The following is a 23,834-nucleotide window of genomic DNA, read 5'->3' as shown; positions in this document are numbered from 1 at the left end:
AATGGTAATAGCTGTTTTGGTACAGTATAATATTTTTACAAATTGTAATGAATTAAGCTGATCTAGCTCGAGAGAAGAGAAAAAAGATGACGTGAAAGAAATAAATATTAAAAACAAAACAATTGTTTTCCCAGCCAATTGGTAATAAAATAAATCTCCACCCTTTAACAATTCCACCCTCCGCAACTAATCCCCTGTTTTGTATTAATTTTCTTCTCATTACTCTCGAATTATCTATTTTATTTGTTCAAATTCTTCATTAAAGATGATTATAAAAATTTGAAGAAGATCCCAACAATATAACTGCACGTTTCGAATGTTCAAGGCATTCCTCTTCGGGTAAATTTATTAAAAAAGAACTGTAGAATTGTTTAATTCATAATAATCCCTCCTGTCAAGTGTGATAACAACAGTTCCATAATTGATATTCAATATTTAAAAAATTCCATAATATCTATAAATGCCACCTATTAAAAATTATTCAAGACTATTGAAAACGAAAAATTAAAAGTAATCAAATCATTAATAAGTTATTCATCAGTTGTAATCTTAATTAGTCTCAAATGAGAATTTCTTGTCATTATGTTATGAAAAACTGGAGAATGACTCAAATCATGGAGATAAAACTGCGAACGCAAAGGGGGTAGAGAATTCAAATAAAATGAAAATAGAGTGGAGTGGAATCAAACAGTCGGATGAAGCCAAAATGCCTGGGTATTAATTTCCCCTGAACTCACTGTGCTTCAACCTGTCTTGAAGGCTTGACGCCAACGGCTACTCCACGTGTCGGTGGATGTATTGAGGATATACCCCAGGACCTATGGCGCGTTGGTGTGGCCGTGGGGCAATTGAGAAATGGAATATAATCAGCTAGGCGCTTCGCTCGGGTTTTCCAAGGGATGACAGCCAGAGGCAGTGTTAAACCCCTGCGGGGGTAAACGCGGATATTGAGTTCACTCGTAACCATAGTAACTTAGCCACAGGCACTAACGTTTGTTCGCTTTATCCCTTACACCGTGGTTACTGGTTATCCCGGGCGCACTCAGAACCACAGCACCAAATCCCTACCTGTCATTCCCTTAATTGGGTCAGTCCAAATACACAACAGGGGGAAAAGCTCCAGCGATTCCCAACAAGGAGCGTTAATACGCTTTTTCCCCATTCCCATTTCACCCTGAATTTTAACAAAAATCCAATCCCTTGAAAAAAAATTTCAAACCATTTCTACCACCGAATTAGGTTTACACGTCATGATCTCCACTGTTTTTAATCAATTTTTTATATAGGGGATGATGGGGTGATGATGTGGTTATCGATATTTTTTTATTTTATCTATTTTATTGCATCCCAGTTTATCCGGAAATTTAACAAAAATACAATTCTGTGGAGAATAGATTGAATCAATTGAGTTGAAAAATCCATCGGTTGAGATTTAAATGTTTCAATGAAAGTTATAAATTTTTATTTTCAATTCGTACCCAAGTACATCAATATACCTATAAACATGAAATTTTCTTTAAACTGATATTTACATTAATGAATAATTGTCGATTGTATAAATTACATAAGGTACACTCTTAAATATGGTGGGGTCGAGTTGACCCGAGCCAATAAGAAAACCCCAGTCCCCCAGAGATCTAAAAATTTTTTTTGCTGACGGATGTTGTCTGTCAGGTGTTGCACCCCTGGCGCACGAAAAGGTACTCGGAGAACTGTTGACCCTCGACACCTCCGCCGTTACTAGCGACTACTCGAAATCCAGCATTCAGGAGTCTCGTGATTGCCTGAACGGAATTCAACTTGCAAAAACCGTTGAGAGGAAATCTGATGACGTGACGTGTGTCCTGGTGGTGCCAGGCAACACCGGAACGCGCGTCGATGACAGCCTGGGTTGTTTCAGGGAAGACTTCGTCGAGGAGTGATCGTCCACCGGACAGCATCACCCTTTCACCTAGGTCTGGACTCACATGAAGAGCGACGCATTCGTAAGCTTCTCCACTTTTTTTATCATCACGACATGCTGGACCTCTACCTGTCTGACCGGAGGGTGGACTTGGGGGCGACATCGCGCCATTTTTCAGACGATCTTTCTTCATCTGCTCCAATTGTCTGCACAGCGCTGCCGATAATTCATTAATTACACATTAAAATAGTCGGGGAATTAATCATTAATATTATTAAAATAATAACTCTAGGGGATCAATAACAATATTCGGGATTATTGGATTGTTATAAATATTTTTGATTGAATGTCGTTCGGTTTGCAGTTTGGAATAATTGCGATGTATTTATTTAGTTGCAATTTATGAAATTTATCGGTATTTTGTCAGTTGTGATTTTATTATGGAAACTTGATTAAATTAATTGCTAAAATATTCATGCGGTTAATTATATATTCAATAGCTTTCAGTGCGAGTTGTTTAAGAGTTTCCCATTCTCTCTCCTCGTTATTGAGAAAATTTACCGATTTTTTAATCTATATTCTGAATTTCCAATTTTCCGAGTTTAAATTCAATTTCAATGAAAAACTATTCAATTTATGATTTGTTAACGGTTTCAGCGTCACATGGACCCCAACAAATTAATTAATCAATTATTAAAGATTCCAAGTTTTTTAAAATGCCACTTGTGTAATTTCCCATCGATGCACAAACCCGCGAATCGAATTAATTAAAACAAAAGGATAAACAATAGATTAAAAAACCAGAAAAAAACTTACGTCCAATATCAAAATACCGTGCCTCCTCAAGCAACAAATCAAGATCAGCAAAATTATCAGGAATGAGTAAACGTGAATTTCTCATAAAATTGAGAATGTGTCGAAACATGCCGCCATCCCGATCGATGAAGTAATGCTGCTTCAGGGAATCAAGCATAATCGGAATACTTCCATTGAAGAGTTTAGCTAATCTCGACTCGGGGTACCTAGAAGCAGAATAACAAATTTTCTCATTTTTATTTTCATTACAGCGGTGATGACTTTAATAGAGTTTAACGATAGGTTCTGGTGGAGAACCGAATGAGTGTCTCGTCGAGCCTCTGGGGTAGAGGAGTCAATTGGGTGGCAGGTGAGATGACCGTAGTATATCGGCACCTGCTCACTCAAGAATATCCCGAGGGCCACAATTTTTACCCTCAGGGTAACTTTAACTCTGCAGCTGTTGCACCTTACGACGACGACCTTCTCCTTTTCTACCTTAATTAACTGCACTATTTTACCCGTTGGCTAGTATCATCGCTCTGAAAATAGGACACGCGCACCCCTCAGCTGCGCCCCAGGACATCATTTACAACGAAAAATTAACCAAACTTTATTATTATTTCACTTCAATCTTTTTTCTACATTACTCAACAAAACGAGCTTGACTATTTCCATTAAAACCAATTATTATTATTCATTTTTATTATTTGTATCATTTTTCTTTCTATTAAAACTGAATTCATTGAATTGTTAATTAATGCATTTTTAATTAGACTAGCACGAGACGCGATGCGCATTTCATATATATATAAATATACATATATAAATTGTTTATATATTTTCACCTGAAATAGTTCAGTTGTTTATATAGGAATGTTTATTGTTGAATACTTTAGTCACTGGTTGCTTAATTAATTATATAATAATTGCAGCTAATTCGAAAAATTCCGAAAGGTCTGACCACAAACACCCAGATCTACTTCCCGCAATTAACACTCATGCCGCAAAACCTCTCGCCTCGTTGCATTCCTAGTGCAGGTGGTAATTACCCCAGAAAAGTAATTCCCCTGAAATCAATACCAACAATTACCCATCCACGGATTTCCCAGTGATTAACGTAAAAAATAATAGCAAGTCTCAAATTTCTCATTAAATTTTGACAGATACGGTGGATTTTTTTTCAGATTGCGGTCTGACGATCTGCGGCCCGAAGGTGTCCACCTACTGATTACCCTGATTACCCCGATTTGAAAGAAAAAAAAAAGTTAGAACTCAAGTATTTCCATTGAGCCAACTGCTCGTCGTAGTGCCTACGGTGATGGTCTCGAAGGTACATACGCGGTCTATCATTTTCGTGAAAGCTGGCGGAACGGATGTTAATCCCCGAGGCAATAGCAGAGAGAGAACGTCCGGTTTAATCATCTGGAGTTCTAACGGAAATGAGAGATACTTTAATTCATTTTTTTCCTCTGGCTCGCCCTTAACGTGTCGCATGCAAATAGTAAAACTGTATGTGAGGTAAACTGGAGGACTGAAAAGTCGCCCGGAGGACATCAAGGTCGGTACCTATAGGATATTTTGCATATAATAGGGGAGGAGAGTGTGGGTTATGGCACCAGGATGGCGAGGGTGTGAGAGGTACGGGGGTGGTACCACCTATTTGGTGCCTGGGGCCTCTTCCCATACCTTTTCACTGTGATAACGTATAATAACGACGGGCCGCGATCATGCCCCCGGCATCTCGACTTCGCGAGGATGTACCTCGGGATACCTCCACCAGACTCGACCTTCAAGGACTTTAATATTTTTTTTTTCTCACACGGCTCTCCTTCTCTCTAGAAGTTGAGTGTCAGAGATGCATCCAAAAAATAACCGCTGGCGGATTGATTTAAGAGTTTATTCCTTGATATCCTTGATACTTGGGTCAAGTCCATTTTTCCGGTTGATTCAAGTCAATGGATTCGACTTGAAATGACTTGAATGAACTTGAATCAACTTGAATCAATTTGAATGAATTTGAATGAATTTGAATCAACTTGACTTGGTCCCACTATAAATAAATAATTTACTGAATTAATCTGTTAGCCGATCGTATCACTCTTACTTAATATTTGATTCCAATCGATTTTTTAAGTTAATTCAAGTCGAAGACTTGACTTGAGTCAACTTGACTCGGCTATACTATAAATAAAACGTTCGTGAAAGAAATGGGAGACACAAAGCAAAAATTCGGCGCACAAATCCTCCCCAACGAAATTCACACGGATCTCCGAAATAAAAATATAAAAAAAAAATCTAGAGCTTCCCCCCAAATAATTCGCAACTAAGAACGAGACTGCGAATAATCCCCAGACAATGATCCCAAAAAAAGCGACAGAAACATCGGAAAAAGGGCCGAATAGACAGAGTTAACGAAAGGGAGAGAGAGGGAACGTGATTACCTCGGGGCATTTGTTGGGCCCAATGTATAAAAGACTGAGGTCCGATCCCGGGTCAGATCCGTTCGAAGCTATGGGAAAATGCTAAACGATCGGCTCACATCACTCAGAAATCGGCACTGCTCTCGTTTTAATACATATAAAATCATAGAAAATCATCGGTGGGGAGGAAATCGTAAGAAAAACATTAAAAAAAAATCATTTCGGTAGGAGAAACATTTTTTATCCTTATCTTTTTACTCAACTTTAGCGCTCAGAAGATTTTAATATTTACAAATGAAAAAATACTTGATTTTCAATTTAATTATCCCGCGCTAATTGTGAAAAAAAGGGAAATTATCGAGTTGATTATCAATTAATTGATGTTGGAACTTGAAACTTGAATTCCAACTTTAATGGATAATCAATTTGTTTATATTTGGAATAAAAAAAACCATTGTTACCATTTATTTCTGTTAAAAAAAAAACAATTTTTATCGATATTCCATTGAAAATTGAATGTACTTAAATCAAGAACAAAGTATACTTAACACCCAATTCAAGCACATTCAATTCTCAATGCAATACCAATAACAATTGTCTTTAAAAAAAAGAAAAAAAAAATAACAACGTCTTTAAAAAATTGGAAAATCCAAAAATTAATCAGTTATCAAAATAGTATATTCCAAAATAATATACTTGAATCAAGCATAAAGTATACTTGATTAAATATCGTGATTAAAATATATTTTTCATCGGGGAATAAATTTCAGTGAAAGACCGGTATAGGGGACTAATAACTTTATTGTGAAATCGGATTGTCGTATTGCTTTTCCCCCGGTGTAGCTGGCATCGCCGTTGGTTTATGAAAATAAAATAAAATAAAATAAAAGTTTATATGTATAACGGAGGCTAATGAAGGCTCTCACGAGAAAGGGGACGGGCATCTCGTACGTTTTCAGCGATAGGTGAATTGGAAGTTGTAGAAATTTAGTACGGGATATCTCGCAATCGTTCTGCATCGCTGAAGCTCGAGTGTCTCTTATGTTAACATTAATGTATGCCAGATGAAGTTCTACGATCGTTATTTTATTGCTTATTGAGAATGACTAACGCAACGCGAATAACGAAATTGCGGAAACAAATTGAAAAAAAAAAGAACGAATTACACTAGCGGCTAGAGGAGAAACCTCGGAGAGGAGAAAAAAAAACGGGATAATCGGTTTGACTGGTCGTTGGAAAAATTGTTATCATTTGGAGGCTATAAAGGGGGACTCTGAGTGTTGATAAAAATTATATTGACAGGCTGGACAACTTCCACCAGAGGAAATACGGTCAATGGCTGATAATGAGGGAGCAACGCTCATCCTCATGTTCTTTTTCACATTTTTTCGTATCCCATTCCGAGAACGGTATCGATCATTATTTTTCCGATATTTCGGCGACATTTATATATTTAAATCAAACCGTCACACATTGAATTCGAATAGAAATCTATCGCAATTCAGAGTTTAATTAACGAAATCATTTTATCGATTAATTAGTCAATAAGAATTTATTATCTTGAGTTAATTGATCACCCGTGAAAAATTCAATATCTCTCTCTATATTTAATAATAATAATATCGTCTTGAATGGTTTATTATTCCTAATAATGTTTGAACTCTCGTTAATTATTTAATTAAAACCGAAAAACTTAGAATTATATATTTTCAAAGATGTTTGAGTAAAAAACCTCTTTTTGTTATATAATTTGGAATTTTATAATTAAATCCAAATCAAATGACGGGATTCCCCTCATTACCTGTTACCTGTAATTCCCGGTTTGAAAAATTATTAATAAAATGTTAGTTACTCACTTTGTCAATGTCTCCAATGAAGAAGTGTAAATAGTTCCACCGACGTCGATGTGAACTGGGGCTGTGTAACGGGAAGCTGCGGCGACGCAGGGGATTCCCGTCATTTTCTGATTGTAAGTGGGTGGTGGTTGGGTTGGGGGTGTTGGAGATGACGAGTTGGACATCGTTGGTGATGTTGCTGGCGAACTGCTTGGCGACAGCAATCTAACAAATATACTTTCGACATTAGATCAATATTAGAATCAATAACTAATCAATTAATCAGAGAGAAAAAATTTATCAAATGTACCACCAAAAACTAATCTCTATACATAATAATTAACTATTTGTTTAATTTAATTTTCTGATAGAATTATATTAATAGAATTATATTAATTTTTTGTCTATCCATCAATTAATCTCATTTATTAATTTGAAATAATAATTGAACTAAATGTTTTGCTCCATAAAATCAACTATTTAATTATTTAATTGGTCATGGACAATTAGTTTTGAATAATTGGACTCTAATATGAATCGGTGAATTGGAGAAATTTCATTCAGTGTCAGTTCAGGGGCTGATTAAATATTATAATTAGATTAATTAAGGATATTTACCTCATTTTAATTTGAGCGCTGGGAAACATATTGCGTTGGGCCGTCAGCTCGGCCTTCACTTCCTTCCCGTCAGCCTCACATTTCCGCCTGCAAATATAAAATCTCTTCTCAATTTCAACACGTGAAAATAGTGAATGGTAATGAGGGGAGAACAATAGAGGTATTCATGGCTCATTGAATAGTCAATGGAGCTTTAGCAGGGGCTCGTGTAAACACGTCATACTCGTATTAATAAGGCAATTAGCGGTGTGACAATATTTAACGGGAAAATGAAGATGGAAATTGTTTGTCGAGCATTTGGGATCCAATGGGAGGAGATATATTCGATCTGACGTACATAGATTATAAATCTGGGACCCACGCAGATTAAAACCGGTCGGCACGCGCTGTATTCGCTGTATAAATTCGTCTCACTTTACACTCGCGTAAAAAAACTACAGTATTTGATCATGCCAAGATTTTACGATTGAATTAATTAGTCCTCATTTCTCATCTGACAATAAATAATTTCGCAAATTTTTTGCAGGGTAAATAATCTGGTGACGCGTTAATATCCTTCAATTATTAATTATCCGATAATCTAGGATCGCATTGATTAGCTTTTATTTTAGATCAAGAAAATTCTGGAATGATCGGTTAATAATTAGAATTAATAATTTATAATTAATTTCTCGAGGTAGAAAAAAAATTGTTCGAATGGATTAATTAGCATTACGAATTTTCTAATTGGGATTTCATGAATAATGAATAGAGTTAATAAAGTAATTATTTAAATACGCGAAATGCAATAATGCGGAGAAGAAAATGTTTCTTCGCGGTAAAAGTGGAATTCTCCAGCGATTAATTTTTATTCTCTAAAATAATTCAACCCCGAGAATTACACTGGTACATATTTAATGAGAACTTGAGGAGTTCCTCAGTATTTTTTATCTCCATAAAAATTATTTAACGCCGAGAATTTTCGCATAATTTCTTACCGAGATTTAACGGGAAATTCAACTGCCTTATAAACCGCCTTTTTAATAATTTTTGTTCGTGTTAACATCGATACATGCCTTCACCTCGAATATATGAAGACGTGGTATATACCCAGGGGATTTACGATTTGAGCGACTTTTATTTACTGCTCTAAGTCGTGAATGGTGATGGAGAACGTTCATCCGCCCACGAACAACACGATCTCTCATGCAACTAAACCATTGGCGTAACCACAACAATTCAATTTTTATACCAATTAAAAAAGTCCCCCAAAAACACCCGAGCGAAAAACCCGATCCACTCCACGAACCGCAAAAAGGCAAATTATAAATTTCCCCCGTTAATTAAAAAAGTAAAAAAAAAAACAATTTCACCGAATGGTCGAGCGGTTGCGGTGAAATTTCCAATACATTGAATAAATTAAAAACAAATGGTATTTATAAATCGACTGAATAAACATCGTAAATAACATTTAGCCATTAGCGAAATGCCCCCGAAAATAATGGGTCGATGCAACTCTGACGTCGAATATTAAACAATTACGATGAGAATGAATAATAAATGGACGATGAGTCGTTGAAAATTTTGTTTTAATCGTTAAAAATCGGGTGAAAAGTTGAAAAAAGGGGGTGGAAAGAGGTGGAAGGAGCAGGAAGGGGTGGAAGGGGTGGAAGGGAAAAAAGAGGAAGAAAGAGGAAGAATTGATGGAAAAAGTAATGATGAGCAAATGTCGGAGAATTCATGATGAAAAAAGCAAGAAATAAACCTGAAAAAAAAAATGATAATTACGGATGGGTCATCTGTAGGAGCGAAATTTGCATTTTAGGACGAACGAAAAATTTTGGTCCCCGGGGCAAACGATGTCCTCTCGTCGTACCATCCAAACATACATATGTAGAATACTGGCAACAGTGTGGAATGGTGAGATACAACCTCAAAAGAGGTGGATTATGTATCGGTCGTCATATATATTATACATAAAAAAAAGATGCAGCGGATGCCAAGTAAGACAAAGAGAGAAAAGTGGTAGGGAATATCGCCTCGGAGTTGTCGTCGCCGGGGGCATTGTAAAAACGTTGAAGCGTTTCTACTCTTCTCTCATACCTGGACCTACTACGGGTTGGTTTTCCCCTCGGGGTTAAACCCGTTGTTGCGGTCTTCGTGGTTAGTCTCCCTTCCATGTCCCTCGCTTTATTCACCTCTTATCCCACCCCCCGACGGGCTTTTGCGTTTGCCGGCAACATTTGATAATCAGTGGGGAAATAAATTGCCGATCGTACGCGAAAATATTGATATTGCAACTGTAACTGTTGATTTCTCTCGTCTTTCATTGCGACAATAATTGTACTTGATTTTTTATTTCCGTTTTTAGATGTTTTCAAATTTATTTCAGGTTTTCTTCGGATTTAATTGCAATTCTGTTAATATAATTCAGTAAATTTCTTGAATACTCAACTATTTCTCCATTGAAATTAAATTCCAAATTCTTCAACCGACAAATCAATAAAATGCATCATAAAGTAAACTCACAATAATTATAATAATTAGAATATTTAAATTCAAATGGAATCACATAAAATGAAAATCGATAAAAAAAGATAAAATATCGCCTTAACTAACAAGCAATTGCAACCAACAATAACATAATCCCACAAAACACCAATAATTCATAATAACAATTGATCTCATAAAACATCAATCACAAATAATTACAGTAATTTAATTACAGGACTGGAAATTGAATTGAACCCCAAAAAAAGTTCGAGAGGGAAAAAAAAAATCGGATGATTTGACTTTCGCTAGACTGCGGTGATTTAGCTAGATAAAAATGCGAAGTTGGCGAATCTATATAAACTAGAGAGGAAAATAACATTCACTCGGTCTCTTGTTTCAATATCCCGAGGTATATATCATTAAGCAAATCCCAGCATTCCACAGTGAAATTCGTAACGCGTGACCTATGCAAGCAGTGCAGCGCAGACTCAGCATGCAGCAGTGCAGGTCTGCATGTTGTACAAGAACGGAAAGCGGCGGTAAATCTCATCGGGTTTGTACCTTGTGTACGGGCACACGATGTGTTCTGTATAATGCGGAACAGTGAGAGACCCAGTGAAACATAGGCTCAAGTAACGAGACGAGTGGTTACACCGATATAACTTCTATCCCCTCTTTTTCCATTCATTTATCATTTTTCACATTTTCCTTTTTGGCACGACATTAGACGCACGGAGGCACTCCCGACACGCGCCAATGCATGTCTTGCTCCATTTCATCCTCGCCTAGTCCAACTCCACTTACTCACCTACTTAACCACGCAAACGGAAACTCAGGACATGGAAAAATATTATTAATCTGTACTGACTCCGGAGAACTTCAACTACTTTTCACACCGATTGGAAATTGTCGGTTAATTGGGTTAAAATTCATTCAAATTAATTCTGATAACAATTGGAGGCTGCGTAAAAATTATTAAAACATTGTTTAAAAATAATTCTGAAATCAATTGAATTGCCAATCGTAGGGGACTACGTAAGAATGATTAAAAAATTAATGCAGAGTATTTCTGACAACAATTGAAGATTATGTGAGAATTGTTTAAAATTGGTTCAAACAACTTGCAAAACCAATTATAAAGCATGATTCAATTATTGAAATGGAATTTATTCAATTATGAGATACGATTCAATTTAATTGAATATTTTATCGAGTTTTTTCAGAACTAAATTTGATTCCACCAGAAAATTAATTATTCATCCGCATGAGTCCATGACAATCTTCCCAATATTCCCTTCAAATCGAAATAAATTCCACGTACCTCCAGTTTCACCCCCAAAAATCCCAATTAAACGAAAATCACAACCTCCCCTAATTAACCCCCAGATTCACCCCTAAAAATTTTCCCAAAACCCCAACTCCTATATTTCCGAAGGAAATCCCATAATCCAAAATCCCTGTGCGTAAATAAAGTATTTCTCGATAAATAAATGAAATATATATAAAAAAAAAACCTGTGGGGCATGTTTCATGAATAATTTCGATTCACCAGAGACTCGGGTACAGCCAGAGGGAAATACCTGGGGGGCATCTGTTCTAATTACGGCAACTGAGAGCACTAGCTGTGGAGCTCGTCCGGGCCCCAGGCCACATGCCCCGGGGGGTTCCAACAGTGCGACGTACCCCACAGTCCCCTTTCCCCTCCCACCACCCCCTTCCAACCTTCCACCCTTACATCTCCTTCGGTTCTTTCCATCTGCCCTTGGTTCAACAAAATTCTTCCCTTCCTCTTTCCTTCAGGGCACCAGCCAAGGAATACCTACCCCCCCCCCCCCCCCCCCCCCCCCCCCCCCCCCCCCCCCCCCCCCATCCTCTACCCCTCCGTCCCCTCTTTTATTCCGTCTTTCCCTGACGTACCACCGATTTTTTAAACCCCGACTCACTTTTTTTTATTCCCTTCCTCTTGTAAATTTGAAGAACTTCTTACAGTCACGGAAAAGAAAAAAAAGGAAAAAAAAGGAAAAAAAGGAAAAATAAAAGGACCAGAAGGGAAAATAATATGAGAGCCCTCGGGACTCGGCCCCCAGTCTTTCCGTTTTCAGTGCTCGACTCCACATTTCCCTCGTGGAAGAGGAAATTAATTCCCCAGGTTGGGTATTCTCGAGTTTAATTAAGTTTTTTCTTTTTTTTTTGGATGCCTCGGGTGAGTGACGAGTTGACCTCGTTCAGGGACATGTTTAGGATTAATTAATGATTGGATTTTTTTTTTTTTTCGTGGAGTTGTTTGTTTACGTTTTTTGGGGATGTGCGACGTCTTCGGGGGCTTGAGGAATGTCGGGCCCCTCATGAATAAATTTGAGATGAGGATGAGGAGAATAGGTTCACTAATTACGGCAATTGCCAGGGGATTGCCTCGGGGATTGACCCTCCGGGCGATCGGTCATTCGCCATCAGACCGAATGATCCAATGGATTCCGGATGTTGGAGTTGAAAAATTTCGTTAATTCGGTGGTTGAGTGTCGGGAAAAAATCTCCTGGAATTTATTATTTTTGTGAAAGTTGGGGATTTTTATCCGGGGAACGAGGCAAAATCGATCGATCGGGAGTTATCGGCGGGATCTCTTTGAGTGTTGGAAAGAGATGGGTAGAAAAATGTCATTAATTTTGAGAATAATTTGCATGATGGGAGAAGAGAATTACACCCGATATGAAAAATGAGAAAGTGCATTTCTCATTGCACAACAAATTAATTGATTATCACCGCCTATAAATTCTTGAAACGGGAAATTTTCAATTATTCCACAAAACCAAAAGAACCCCCGGGAATTCCTCAAAATTTATTACAATCCCTTTTAATTAAAAAATTCATAGAATTGTAATTAATAAATATCGCATCCCCTGAAAATTCACAGGAATAGATTCTGCAAAATTAAATTAAATCCGATGAAACTAATTAATTCTCTCAATGAAAGAAAGAGTAAATAAAAATAGAATGCCACCCGGAGAATCCCGATAACCCATCAGACAACCGAAGAAGCCTGAGCAATCCCTCTAATTACCACCGATAATTACCCTCCAACAACAGGTTCACAGGTCACGATAGAGTAGCCGTGAATCCCTATGGATAAATATTTCCGCGAGCTCAAACCGTGAAAGTTCCCGACACCGCGGAAGAAAGCCCGCGCCATCAAATTGATTTATCGATTCCCCCGCTTTATTAATTATCGCACGCCTTTCCAATCCGTGACTCACAACTCCTCGATAATCCTCGATTATCTCCAAGTAATAGCGCCATTTGTCAAGATTTGTAGCCGATTGAGCCATTCCCCCATTATTTACACCACCAATTAAAATACTCTACCCCAATTACCGGATAAAATCGAGTTTTACCGAATCGATACATTTTTTTTCTGGATATCTCACCTCTTGTGACAAGCGGGCTCCAGGTTGACGGATTTAGTCTCCTCCACGTTGTCGATTATATTCGATTCCAGCTTCACTTTGACCCTCAATTAGCCCAATCACTGAATTCACCCACTAAAAATAATCGGTTCAATTCACCACGTGGGGTGGATGGTCACGTGGTACCCGGTGTGTGCGAAACGCGCGGTTCGACGGTCTCTCAGTAACTGAAGGCACATTTGCTGGAACTATTGAGCACGCGCGCACGTCGCCTTCATCCCCCCCTTCCACAATCGTTTGTACTGGAATGAATCGAAAAAGAAATAAAAAAAAAAAAGGAAGGACTTGTGCGACTCGCGCCTCGATCACGAAGAAGTGGAAGGGTACAGGGCGCAGGGCGCTGGGCGCCTGGGAGATTGCCCTGGCGCTCGCCACCGCGTCAAATTTCACGATTCATTATTGAATATTACTTCTCCATCCGCTTCATCCCCGTCGACCCCCATCGCTTCCTCGAGAACCCCATTACCACACCTATTTTTTTATCTCCAGAGGTACCGTTCATCGGAACAAATCATGCTTGGACTTGAATCAAGTTGAGTCATTTGGAGTTCATTGATTATGATTTATGGCGTTATGTGACGGGAAAAAGGGTTTTCGAGAATTTTTTTCCAAGTGTCTCGGACTGGATGATCAAGTTGAATCAAGTTGAAGAATTGACTCGATTCAAGTCGAATGACTCGGACTTATTTCATTCCAATTTATGAAATGATATGAGTGGAAAAGATTTTTATCTCGAGAATAAACACTTCAAACCGGATAATCAAGTTGAATCAAGTTGAAGACTACTTGATTCAAATTTTAAGAGGACAAATCAAGTTGAATCAAGTTGAAGACTACTTGATTCAAATTTCAAGAGGACAAATCAAGTTGAATCAAGTTGATAAATGGAATTAAATCAAACCGACATTTTGATCCCTCCTTTTCTTATGTCTATTTTTTTTTTAAATCAATCTCATTTTTATCCCTCCGAATGAAACTCGGTTTAAGCTGTCAATTCTTCACAAATCAACTCGACTCACCACTTGATTGACTCCAACTGTCTGAATACCGATTTTTCAACTTGATTTACACCGCCATCCTGATCGTTGTTTAATTCTTCTTCAAGAGCTATTCCCAAGCAATACGAGGCCACAATTTTCCACCCTGAAACCCGTTAACCCCCGCAATAAACCGCTTAACTCGATCCCCTCGAATCCCAAAATTCGACTGACCAATTAGCCCTGGACTGCGATAAACTCCCGGAGGAGCGCCACATCGTAAAATATCCAGAGAGAGTGGGAGATGCCATTGGCCATCAGGAATAATGCACCAAAGAGGGATCCGCAGTGAGGGCCAGCTCGAAGTAAACACGAGGAAGAGGAAAATATCGTCCATACACTGTCGTATCGAGCGTCGTGGCCGCAGGGGCCAACGGCCACGGCCGACAACATCGTTTCAGAAGTGCCCCAGGCACTTCCAAACCCACCGCCAACGCAACTAGGTGCATCACATACGTAACCACCACCGGGGAATTCGTCAGAGACAAAAATTCCTGAATTATCTACTTTAACATTGATCTATTCACAGACACTCCACCCTGAATCAAGTTTTGAGTCAATTCGAAGTTTCAACTTGATTTTAATGTGCGACTTGAATTGAAGGGCAAGTCGATTTAATTCAAGTTGATTTTCCCGACTTGATTCTCCCGGAAAACTTCCTGGAAAATTTCACGTGATTAAGGGTCACATAGTGGAAAAAAAATTTAAGTTATTCCATTTATTACTTTAAGGGTTAATTCGCCCTCATTAAGGATCTGCGGGAGGTTCGCTAATTAGAACTCTCCACTTTTCGGGAATTTTCATTATCGCGAAATTTCTGAATTTTTCAATAAATTTTTCAAGTGTCAATTTTTCAAGTCCAGAAAATCAATTCAAACACATACACTTCCAAAGTATTAATAATACTTGAGTCAAGCATCGTCAAGTAATAAAAATAGGATTCAAACTCATTCAATAAAAAATTCCTACGACACTCCCCGCGAAATGTCACCAACTGCCAAATCGTATGAGTCCCAAAATGGTAATTCCCCTCTGATTCAAGTGGCCCAAAATTCCTGAGTCAATTCGTCCGATGATTGATCCAGGATTATTATTTCCAGCTGTCGACTGCGTTAAGTGGAAGAGATCTCGCGTCGGAGGAGCCCGCAAAATTGCATTTTTATTATTGGTAATTTCTCTTATTTTTCATTGCTGATAAGTCGGGCGTCTTTGGGAGGTAATGGCGGTCACAGAGGCCCTCCGGGGGGTGGTCTCCTCGAAAAATAATGCGAGGTTTTTGTATCATACGGTTTACCAGAGGAGGCGGCTCTGGTACACTGGAGGATTGCCCCAGGGCCGCCAGGATGTAACGATGAGAGTCCGAGTCGCCCTCGGCTCCACATATTTTAGGGCGAGCTATCACTATCTCTTTTTTTTTTACCCCCTTTACACTTTTCACTCTTTCACCCCTCGTCCTCTCGACGTGTCTTTCAAACGGGTCGCCTTCACCCACAGGCCATCAGCCTTCCTTGCGGGGCTTTTTTATACTCTCGTATCTCTCTGCAACATCGACGTACGTCTGATAAAAAAAAGAAAAATTGATACACCCTTTTTTACATCCTACAGGAAAATTGCCACGGGTCAGCTCTCAATGCTGAATTATTTATTATGCCAAGAAAGAATTAATTCGTCGAACTAAAATCACTGCCACTCCATCGAAGGTAAACGGAAATATTCATTTATTATTAATTATTATTAATAACAATGATGAGTGGTGGAGATTTTTTTATTTGAGGTGTCAACTCGGAATTTATCATTGGTGATAGAAGTTATGGAACTCATCGGATGAAGTTTAAACGATGCCGCGAAATTTAAAAGCGAAAACAATCGGTGGAACTATCGAAGCGAAATAGTCGTTGACATTTCGGGGAAAAAGTCGTGGAGCCCTTGGGCTATCCCTCCGTAATACGAGACAGCATTTTTCTGTACTTCTTTCCTCGAGGCATTAAAATATATCTGAGGATTTCCCCACCGATCAGGGAGAATACCCTATCATCCTAACCATCGAACTCCCCGGGAGTCCGTGCTAGCTCAGGGCCATTCATCTCTTTTTCCCTTCCTATTTTCGCCATCCAGCCTTGCGAATAATTCCGATTAGATCAGAATTACCCTGTACATACATCTAATTTTTAATAACAATTTTCAGACAGCTCTTCGTTTTTCTTAATAATATAATTTACCCCCCGTGGAGGTAGGGGGAGGAGGGCATATCGCCTGGAGGAATAAATCCTAGATCATAACTAATGAGAACGGAAACTCTCGATTCGTGAATACCTATAATTTCGAGTGATTTTTTATTGTAAATAAAAACCAGAGTTGTGGTTGTTAGTCAGTACGCGGGGAATTTTTACCTGTAAAATTCAAATCTCCCGGTTATTTGCCATTTTTATTCTGTATGTAAAAAAATTTTCGATTCATTTAATCTCTGAAATATTGTAATTATTGTAATTTCGCAAACTCACGATTTTTATTGCAAAAATGAAACATAATGCAGAGTATTTCAAATTCATGATAGAATGGATTGATGAAAATCTAGGAGTGAAATCGTTTTTTCAATTAAAATAAGGACACATTCCAGAATAATTTACTAAATTCCTGATAAAATCGGTTGAAATAAAAATACGGGAATTTTATAGCATAAATCGATGATAATGCAGAGTAGTTCAACGAATTGACAATTGAAATGAATAGACAAAAAATAAAAATAGATTTTTCAGTAAAATATTGTTTTCACCCTCGATACCTCGATATACCGAAGCGTGTCGGAGCTATCCATCCGAATCCACTGATATCCGCTGTTTTCTCGAGTGTATGTTTAACCTTTTCTCACTGGGAGCTCGGTGGGCTCGGTGGAGAGGGGTATTTACGAAGGTACAGCGAGAGCGATCACCCACGCAAGCGAATGTAAATTACCTGGGGCTGTGAATCATTTTGAGAGACCGGGCCCCGTCCAGGGAATGCGCCCTCGAGGTTGCTACACGTTTGGTACCTTATGTAAGAATAAAACACGAGGTCTTACGAGTTTTGCGTTGAGAGAGGGTAGATTTCACGTGAGAGAGACCGTGGATGGCCGTGGGATGCACCTCAGGGTGTAAACACCCACCTCCCAGTGGATATCCAGCCTTGCGGTACCGACAATCATGCTTATTACGTATTTCAAGGCTCAGACTCCAACATTTCCATTGGAAATCATTCTTTTTGCGCCTTTCCTTTGGAGTTTACTTCTTTCATCCTCTTTCAATGTGTTGACTTTTTTTTTTTAACATTTACTACCATTTATCTATTTTTCCGTAATTTTTGGTAAATATGGACTTTTTACGGTTTTGCGACTACAATTTTTTTATTTTTTCATTTATTTATTTTTTTTTCGTCGTGATAAGTTGAGTCTTTTAATTTACTATAATTAACTGCTGAAAGTTAGGAGATTATCAGTAATAAATTACTGGAATTTACCTTTCCAGCAATTTTTTCTAATAAATTCCACAGAAATTTCGATTTTTAAATTGCCTGGTCTTCATTTTTTTCAACTGAGAAGAAAAATGGCGTGAGTAATTCTCACTTATTTCCCTCGACTCAACTGAATTTACTTGAAAAAAATTTCGAAAATTCACTGGATCATAAAAAAATGCCTGAAATCTATAAACAAATTCATTTTTTCCACTGAAATGATGGGAATTTCGATTCTGAACTTCAATACTATTCGAAATTTCACTGTTTGTCTTTCATTTATTCAATTTCCCCCTCCAATTCAACCGGTATCCCTGAAAAATTATTTAAAAACAAGAAAAATCCTCAATTTTTACCCAACAAACACTAGTCCCCCGGCGACTCGTGAAGATCGTGCGATGAAGTGAGATAGACTCGTAGAATCTTCACTCTGGAGGGCCCCCTAACGGTGGTGTTGGCTCGCGGGGGCGGCATTACCCTGATATCGCCTCCTCCCAAGGTGGGATATGAAGTCTCGGGGTTTATATCTCCGAGATCCCACTCCACGAGCATTTCCCTCATCTTTCCTTGCAATTACGGAATTGCCCGCCGGGATAAACCTCACATTCATATCCCCTAGAAAAATCCACCAGTCTGTGTTCATGCATTCCCTTATTTCCCCTTCCACTCCCACTCCCACCGCCATCACCCTCCCTCAAACCAAAAATCATCCCCAATCCCTCCAGCAAAAAAAAAAAAGAACCCAAAAAATCAAAAAAATTGTCATCAAACCACGTCATACCCCATACCCTCCCCCATACACCCATCCCCCTCCCCCCAATTTGCAATTACCCATAACAATTTTATTTCCCTAGACCTGAAATTTGATATCGAGTGCTAAATGTCATAGAGTTGGAGTGTGCAGTTGGGTTCATTAATATTTCATTTGGTGCTTATCGTTTTCCATCCGACGCTGTAGCCCACGACGGGGTTTACCCCGAGGGCATCGTTATGGCTCTGTGAGCGTCGTAGAGGGCCTTGGTCGACCGTACAGCCCCAGGACACAAGGCCTGCATTGTCTCATTCCCACCCTGAGGCATAATCCCCCTGTTCACCCCCTACCTATCAACCACTTCGCATCTGGATGGGCCTGGAGCTATGCCACAACCCCCAGCGCTGTGCGCGCACTATCTCCCGACTGTTTCCGTACCCGCACCGACCAACCTTGTCCCAGCCCGAGGCATCCTCATCCTCATCCTCTTCTTCGCCTCTTTCGTTCAACGGCATCCTTCCAAGCGCGGCATGATTCCCGCCTTGCCCCGGGCTAACGAAATGGCTCTACCTCGTGTCTGCCTGCATTGCCTCGGGCACATCAGTATCCCCTGTCTTTTCCCTCCTCTTTTCATCCCCTCACCAACCTCTTCTGCCCACCCCCTCGCCACCTACATCGACATCTTCTCCGTCGCTCTCTATTTTGCTTTTCTCTCCACATCCCAGAAGAATCCACTTGAAATTTTTCTTACACCCCACCAACACAGGGTTTCCCTTTTCCCCTTTTCCCCTTTTCCTCTTTTCCCCTTTTCCTCTTTTCCTCTTTTCCTCTTTTCCCCAAGTCACTTTCTCTTATTGTTCTTTAATTATTATTTAAAAAGGAAGGAAAAACTATTAGGGGCTGATTGATTATTAGGAATTCTGGACACGCTGAAGGGGGGAGTGTTGGAGGGAATTATTTCGAGTGGAGATGGCCAGAATTTTCTGATTATGTCAATATTTTGAATGAGTAAACAAGTCGATTGGTCTTTGTTGTTGTTAGTTATTTATTTAATTATTCTTTTTTCAGGATTGAGAAGGGAGTGATGTACGGGATTTCTGGAGGTGAGGGGAAATTTTTGGCAAGACAGGGAAAACGATTGGTGGGAATTTTTTTATCAGACCAACACGCAGCAGTACTCATTATCCGGACAGTCAATTACTTCTCTAATTAGAGTCGAGGAGCAGGTCTTCATGCACTCGCCCCCGTGATGCCTGCAGTGCGTTTGAAATTCGGAAATTACTAGAATTCAGAGAAATTCAAGTGATGAAGAGAGAAGAACTCCGAACGGATTTGGAAATCATTTAAATATCTTTCAAGGTTTAGGTTTTAACGGGAACCGACAGCTGGTGTTTTGCTGATTTTTATGAGTTCTAAAAAGAGAAATCTGGGATTTCACTCTGTATTCAAGAGACATTTGAGGAATGATCGGTTAGAAATTTTATGGCGTTCTCCAGGTTTCGGAGTTGAAAGAATATCCAATATCCATGGTAATTCATTTGGAGGCCAGTTTTTCGCCGATCTCTCGGAATTGGAGGAACATAGCGATTTTTTTGTTAAAATATTTTTTATAGAAAAAGATAAGAGCTACAGAAAAGGTTTCTATGTGAAAATCATCATCTCTCTTCAATCCCGAGATATTTGCAAAACACTGGCCTCGAAAAAAAATCCCTATCATAATTTACAATTTCACAACAGAATTCCAAATTTATTATTATTCATTATTCGTTGTCATAAATCATCACACAATGATTGTGGATTTCAAATGATTTCTCAGAAGTTCAGACCTGATTTTATTTTATTCTCACCTACACTACAGCAAGTCGTCCCCTGAAGATGACACTTCATATCGCCCTTCACAATCTCTTCACATTTATCAGAAGCCAAACAATTCTCCTCTGGACACATCTCCACAGCACCTGCGACAAAAAACAACTCCCAAAAAATCATCTCATAGATCATAAAGACGAGTAAATAATCTCCTCAATTTCTGCGAAAAAATTGCTATTAGAATAAAAGTTTCTGGATTACAGAAACCATTTTATCAAATTAAGAATGAGTTTTCTCCAGTTTATCAGCAGTTCCTTATCGAATTTCTGTTCGAACATCAAAGAACTTCATCTGTCCGGATTTTTCAGGGGGGTTTACTCTAGGGGACTTTATAGTAATCCAAAAAAAATGAGTATGACTCCGATTTTCCGGTTCATTGAACTAATTCGCAATGTAAAGTCAATGGAAGAGACTGGGGTATTAAAGAAGACGAACAATTCAAATCCGGAGGGAGAGTTAACACCAGGTCTCACTTCCCCTGTCTATCGTTGAAGATCAAAGAGTAGGTTCTCCCCCCGAGACCTCTCGATTTAAAAACCCCCGGTACCATGAAAAGAATATTCTCCAAGGCCATTTGCACTAGTCTGATCTCTAGAGTTTAAGATAAATTATCTCCAGGAAATTGAAAAAAAAAAAACCGCCTGCATGCGGTAATAAAGATGCAATACCTCGACCATTTTTTTTTAATTTTACAGCGAAAATACGTCTCAACAGAGAATTGCAAAAATAATCGGAAATGTAAATCAATGACTCACCAGTGCAGATGACAGCAGTGATTCCTAGAACGAGTGTGACGAGAGTAATTGATTGATTCATCTTGAATTCTCTTTTTGCTCTGCACTCAACAGCTTGTGCTACAATAGAATAAAAAAATTGCGCAAGTGTCGGCTTGACGTACGTGCAATGGTATCAGCGGGAAAATCCAGAGTTTATGTGTGTTAAAACAATTATGGCAACACAGTAGCTTCACTCATTATCTTTAAGGACAAGTGAATTAACATAACGCTCAGGCGTGTGGGGGGAATCCAGTATTAATTACTCCGGATATAATTTTCGGTAATGAATTTAATTTAATGATTAATGCAGGAGACTGCGATTTAATTTGTACTGCGTAAAATTATTTTTATTTAATTTGTTTAATAATTTAATTTATTTAATTCATCTTGGATCATCCGGGATTTTCTGGATAGATAATAAATAATAAAGATGGAGTCATTATTTATTGTTTGGACTTTATTAATACGATAATTATTAATTTTAATAATGATTAATTATTCAATTTTTATTTATCCTACATTTTTCAAGTGTTTCATTTTTAAGTTGATAAGTATTAATAATAATTAGTATTGATTATTAATTAGTAGTCATTCATTTGGATCTTCAGGTTTTATTCAATAACTTGTATAATTCAATTCAATAAATATTTATTGATTTATTATTTTTATTAGAGAAAAATTCCTGAGAGTTGGCGAAATGATGAATATTGTTGCCGTAATAATTGATTATATTTGGTAGTTTAAGAGACTTATTAATTAACAATTTACTAATTATTTTGTAATTAGGATGCAGCACACCTCATTGGCGCCGCAATCCAGGGCTTGACGTGCGATAAGACGTTGATTACATTGATGTGTCACACACTCGCCCCCGAAATGACGACAGGCCTTTCGAAATTCCGGGCGGACTGTAACAATTAATTAATTATTTAATTAATATTTTTAGGACGAATTTTCGGGGATAGTTACCTTCTTTGCAACAAGAATGCCCTCTTGTCGGACAATTTCCATATTGTGCGAAACTTTTGCATTGATTTGGGGGGAGACAGTTGTGGCTTGCACACTGGTCTTCAGCACCTGTTAATTAATTAATTGAACCGTTAATTAATTGCAAAAAAATCAAGTTAATTGACGGGATATTTGTAGTAATCAATAATTTTTTGTTGACCTGTTACCCCGCCGCTTTAGTTAATTTAAAAATATCTCATAAACTAAAAAAGATACCGAAATTTTTGTCACCACCTTTTTTATAGTTCTCAATCCCCTCTACAAAAAATATTTAACTGAAAATTTCGCTATTCCTCGTAATTTTGGAGATATCTCCGAAAAACTGATGATTCAATTCCTTCTAGTGTCACTGCGCCGTGACAGTTTGACAAAGATTGACAGTTCTAACTCACTTACACGGAATAAATGGAGTAATTGTCAATTATCCTCAAGGTTATTATCACAAAGCCACGAGTAAATAGAAAATAGTACTTACCAGTGGAGCCGATGAAGACGACGAGCGTCAGAATTAGCGTCAGACAGAGAATAGAGCTCTTCATTTTGATCTTCTCCTAGTACTGTCAGTGACAGGAGCCGGTATGTCAATGCAGTGGCACTGCTTGTACCAAGTATTTATATAAAAAACAGGCGCGACAAAGTGTTGACTTTGATGTACGACATGAATCTGTCCCCCAGTTGGAGAACACACTGTTAAAAAATATCTGAATTTTCCGCAGCGAGTTCCGGTAATTATTATCGCATGAAAATTCCACTGAAATGTCAAAACTCAGAATTTAGTGGAAAAGTGAAATAAAACTATAAATTTCCGTTTTATTTCCTCTCGAAACGAATAGACAACAAAAAATTCTGAAAAATCAATTTTTGAATTTGAAAAAATCATGAAATTTCCGATTTGATTGGAAATTTAATGCAATTTGACAACGAATCGCCATATTGGATTATAAATTTAAATAAAATAAGGAATTTTCTATATATTAATGAATAATAATATTCTACTGAATTTTCAGTGAAATCCGAAATTGAATTTTTTTTTCTAACAGCGCAATTGGAGATTTGAAAATATTTACAGACGAGCGTCAACTTCAACTGCCGTAATGATATTGATTGTCTCAAGGAAAGTTCATAATTGTAATTATTATTCAAGCGATGACATCATATCTCAAGATTAAACTCAACCTTCTGCTGTCAATATTTTTAACAGCTGCTTCACACGGATAATTTGACAGCTCGACTTGAATCCACTCCAGATGATCTCGACGATGTGCATAAAATATTTAATCAATTACCACAACAATATTTAATAAACCATATTTTTTCTCTGTGAATCGGAGTCCGAATGACGTGAATACGTAAATATTTATCGTCCAAATAGTTAATAAAATGACAGTCCCCGCTGGTG

The 23,834-nt window shown here is 38.1% G+C and overlaps 3 protein-coding genes across 3 annotated transcripts; all 3 read right to left on the bottom strand.

The window, feature by feature from the left end:
• Positions 1-1,431: 1,431 nt before the first annotated feature.
• Positions 1,432-13,554, bottom strand: twz (BTB/POZ domain-containing protein twz). Its single transcript, XM_011316839.1, has 5 exons — positions 13,470-13,554; positions 7,575-7,661; positions 6,978-7,193; positions 2,720-2,925; positions 1,432-2,119 (listed from the first exon to the last, which is right to left on the bottom strand). Exons 2-5 carry the CDS (start codon positions 7,601-7,603, stop codon positions 1,671-1,673), a joined length of 900 nt encoding a protein of 299 aa, XP_011315141.1. The 5' UTR covers positions 7,604-7,661; positions 13,470-13,554; the 3' UTR covers positions 1,432-1,670.
• A 6,264-nt stretch (positions 13,555-19,818) lies between these two features.
• Positions 19,819-21,599, bottom strand: LOC105274039 (uncharacterized). Its single transcript, XM_011316838.1, has 3 exons — positions 21,407-21,599; positions 20,630-20,740; positions 19,819-20,063 (listed from the first exon to the last, which is right to left on the bottom strand). The coding sequence occupies exons 1-3, from the start codon at positions 21,465-21,467 to the stop codon at positions 19,939-19,941; spliced, it is 297 nt and encodes a 98-aa protein (XP_011315140.1). The 5' UTR covers positions 21,468-21,599; the 3' UTR covers positions 19,819-19,938.
• A 459-nt stretch (positions 21,600-22,058) lies between these two features.
• LOC105274038 (uncharacterized) lies at positions 22,059-23,219 on the bottom strand. The gene is made up of 3 exons (XM_011316837.1): positions 22,911-23,219; positions 22,397-22,504; positions 22,059-22,335 (listed from the first exon to the last, which is right to left on the bottom strand). Exons 1-3 carry the CDS (start codon positions 22,972-22,974, stop codon positions 22,199-22,201), a joined length of 309 nt encoding a protein of 102 aa, XP_011315139.1. The 5' UTR covers positions 22,975-23,219; the 3' UTR covers positions 22,059-22,198.
• Positions 23,220-23,834: the final 615 nt, after the last annotated feature.

This window comes from Fopius arisanus, unplaced genomic scaffold (genome assembly GCF_000806365.1).
Source record: "Fopius arisanus strain USDA-PBARC FA_bdor unplaced genomic scaffold, ASM80636v1 scaffold00009, whole genome shotgun sequence".
Classification (NCBI taxonomy): domain Eukaryota; kingdom Metazoa; phylum Arthropoda; class Insecta; order Hymenoptera; family Braconidae; genus Fopius; species Fopius arisanus.
Note: the sequence above shows the minus strand (reverse complement) of the source record. Positions and strands in the feature narration are given on the sequence as shown.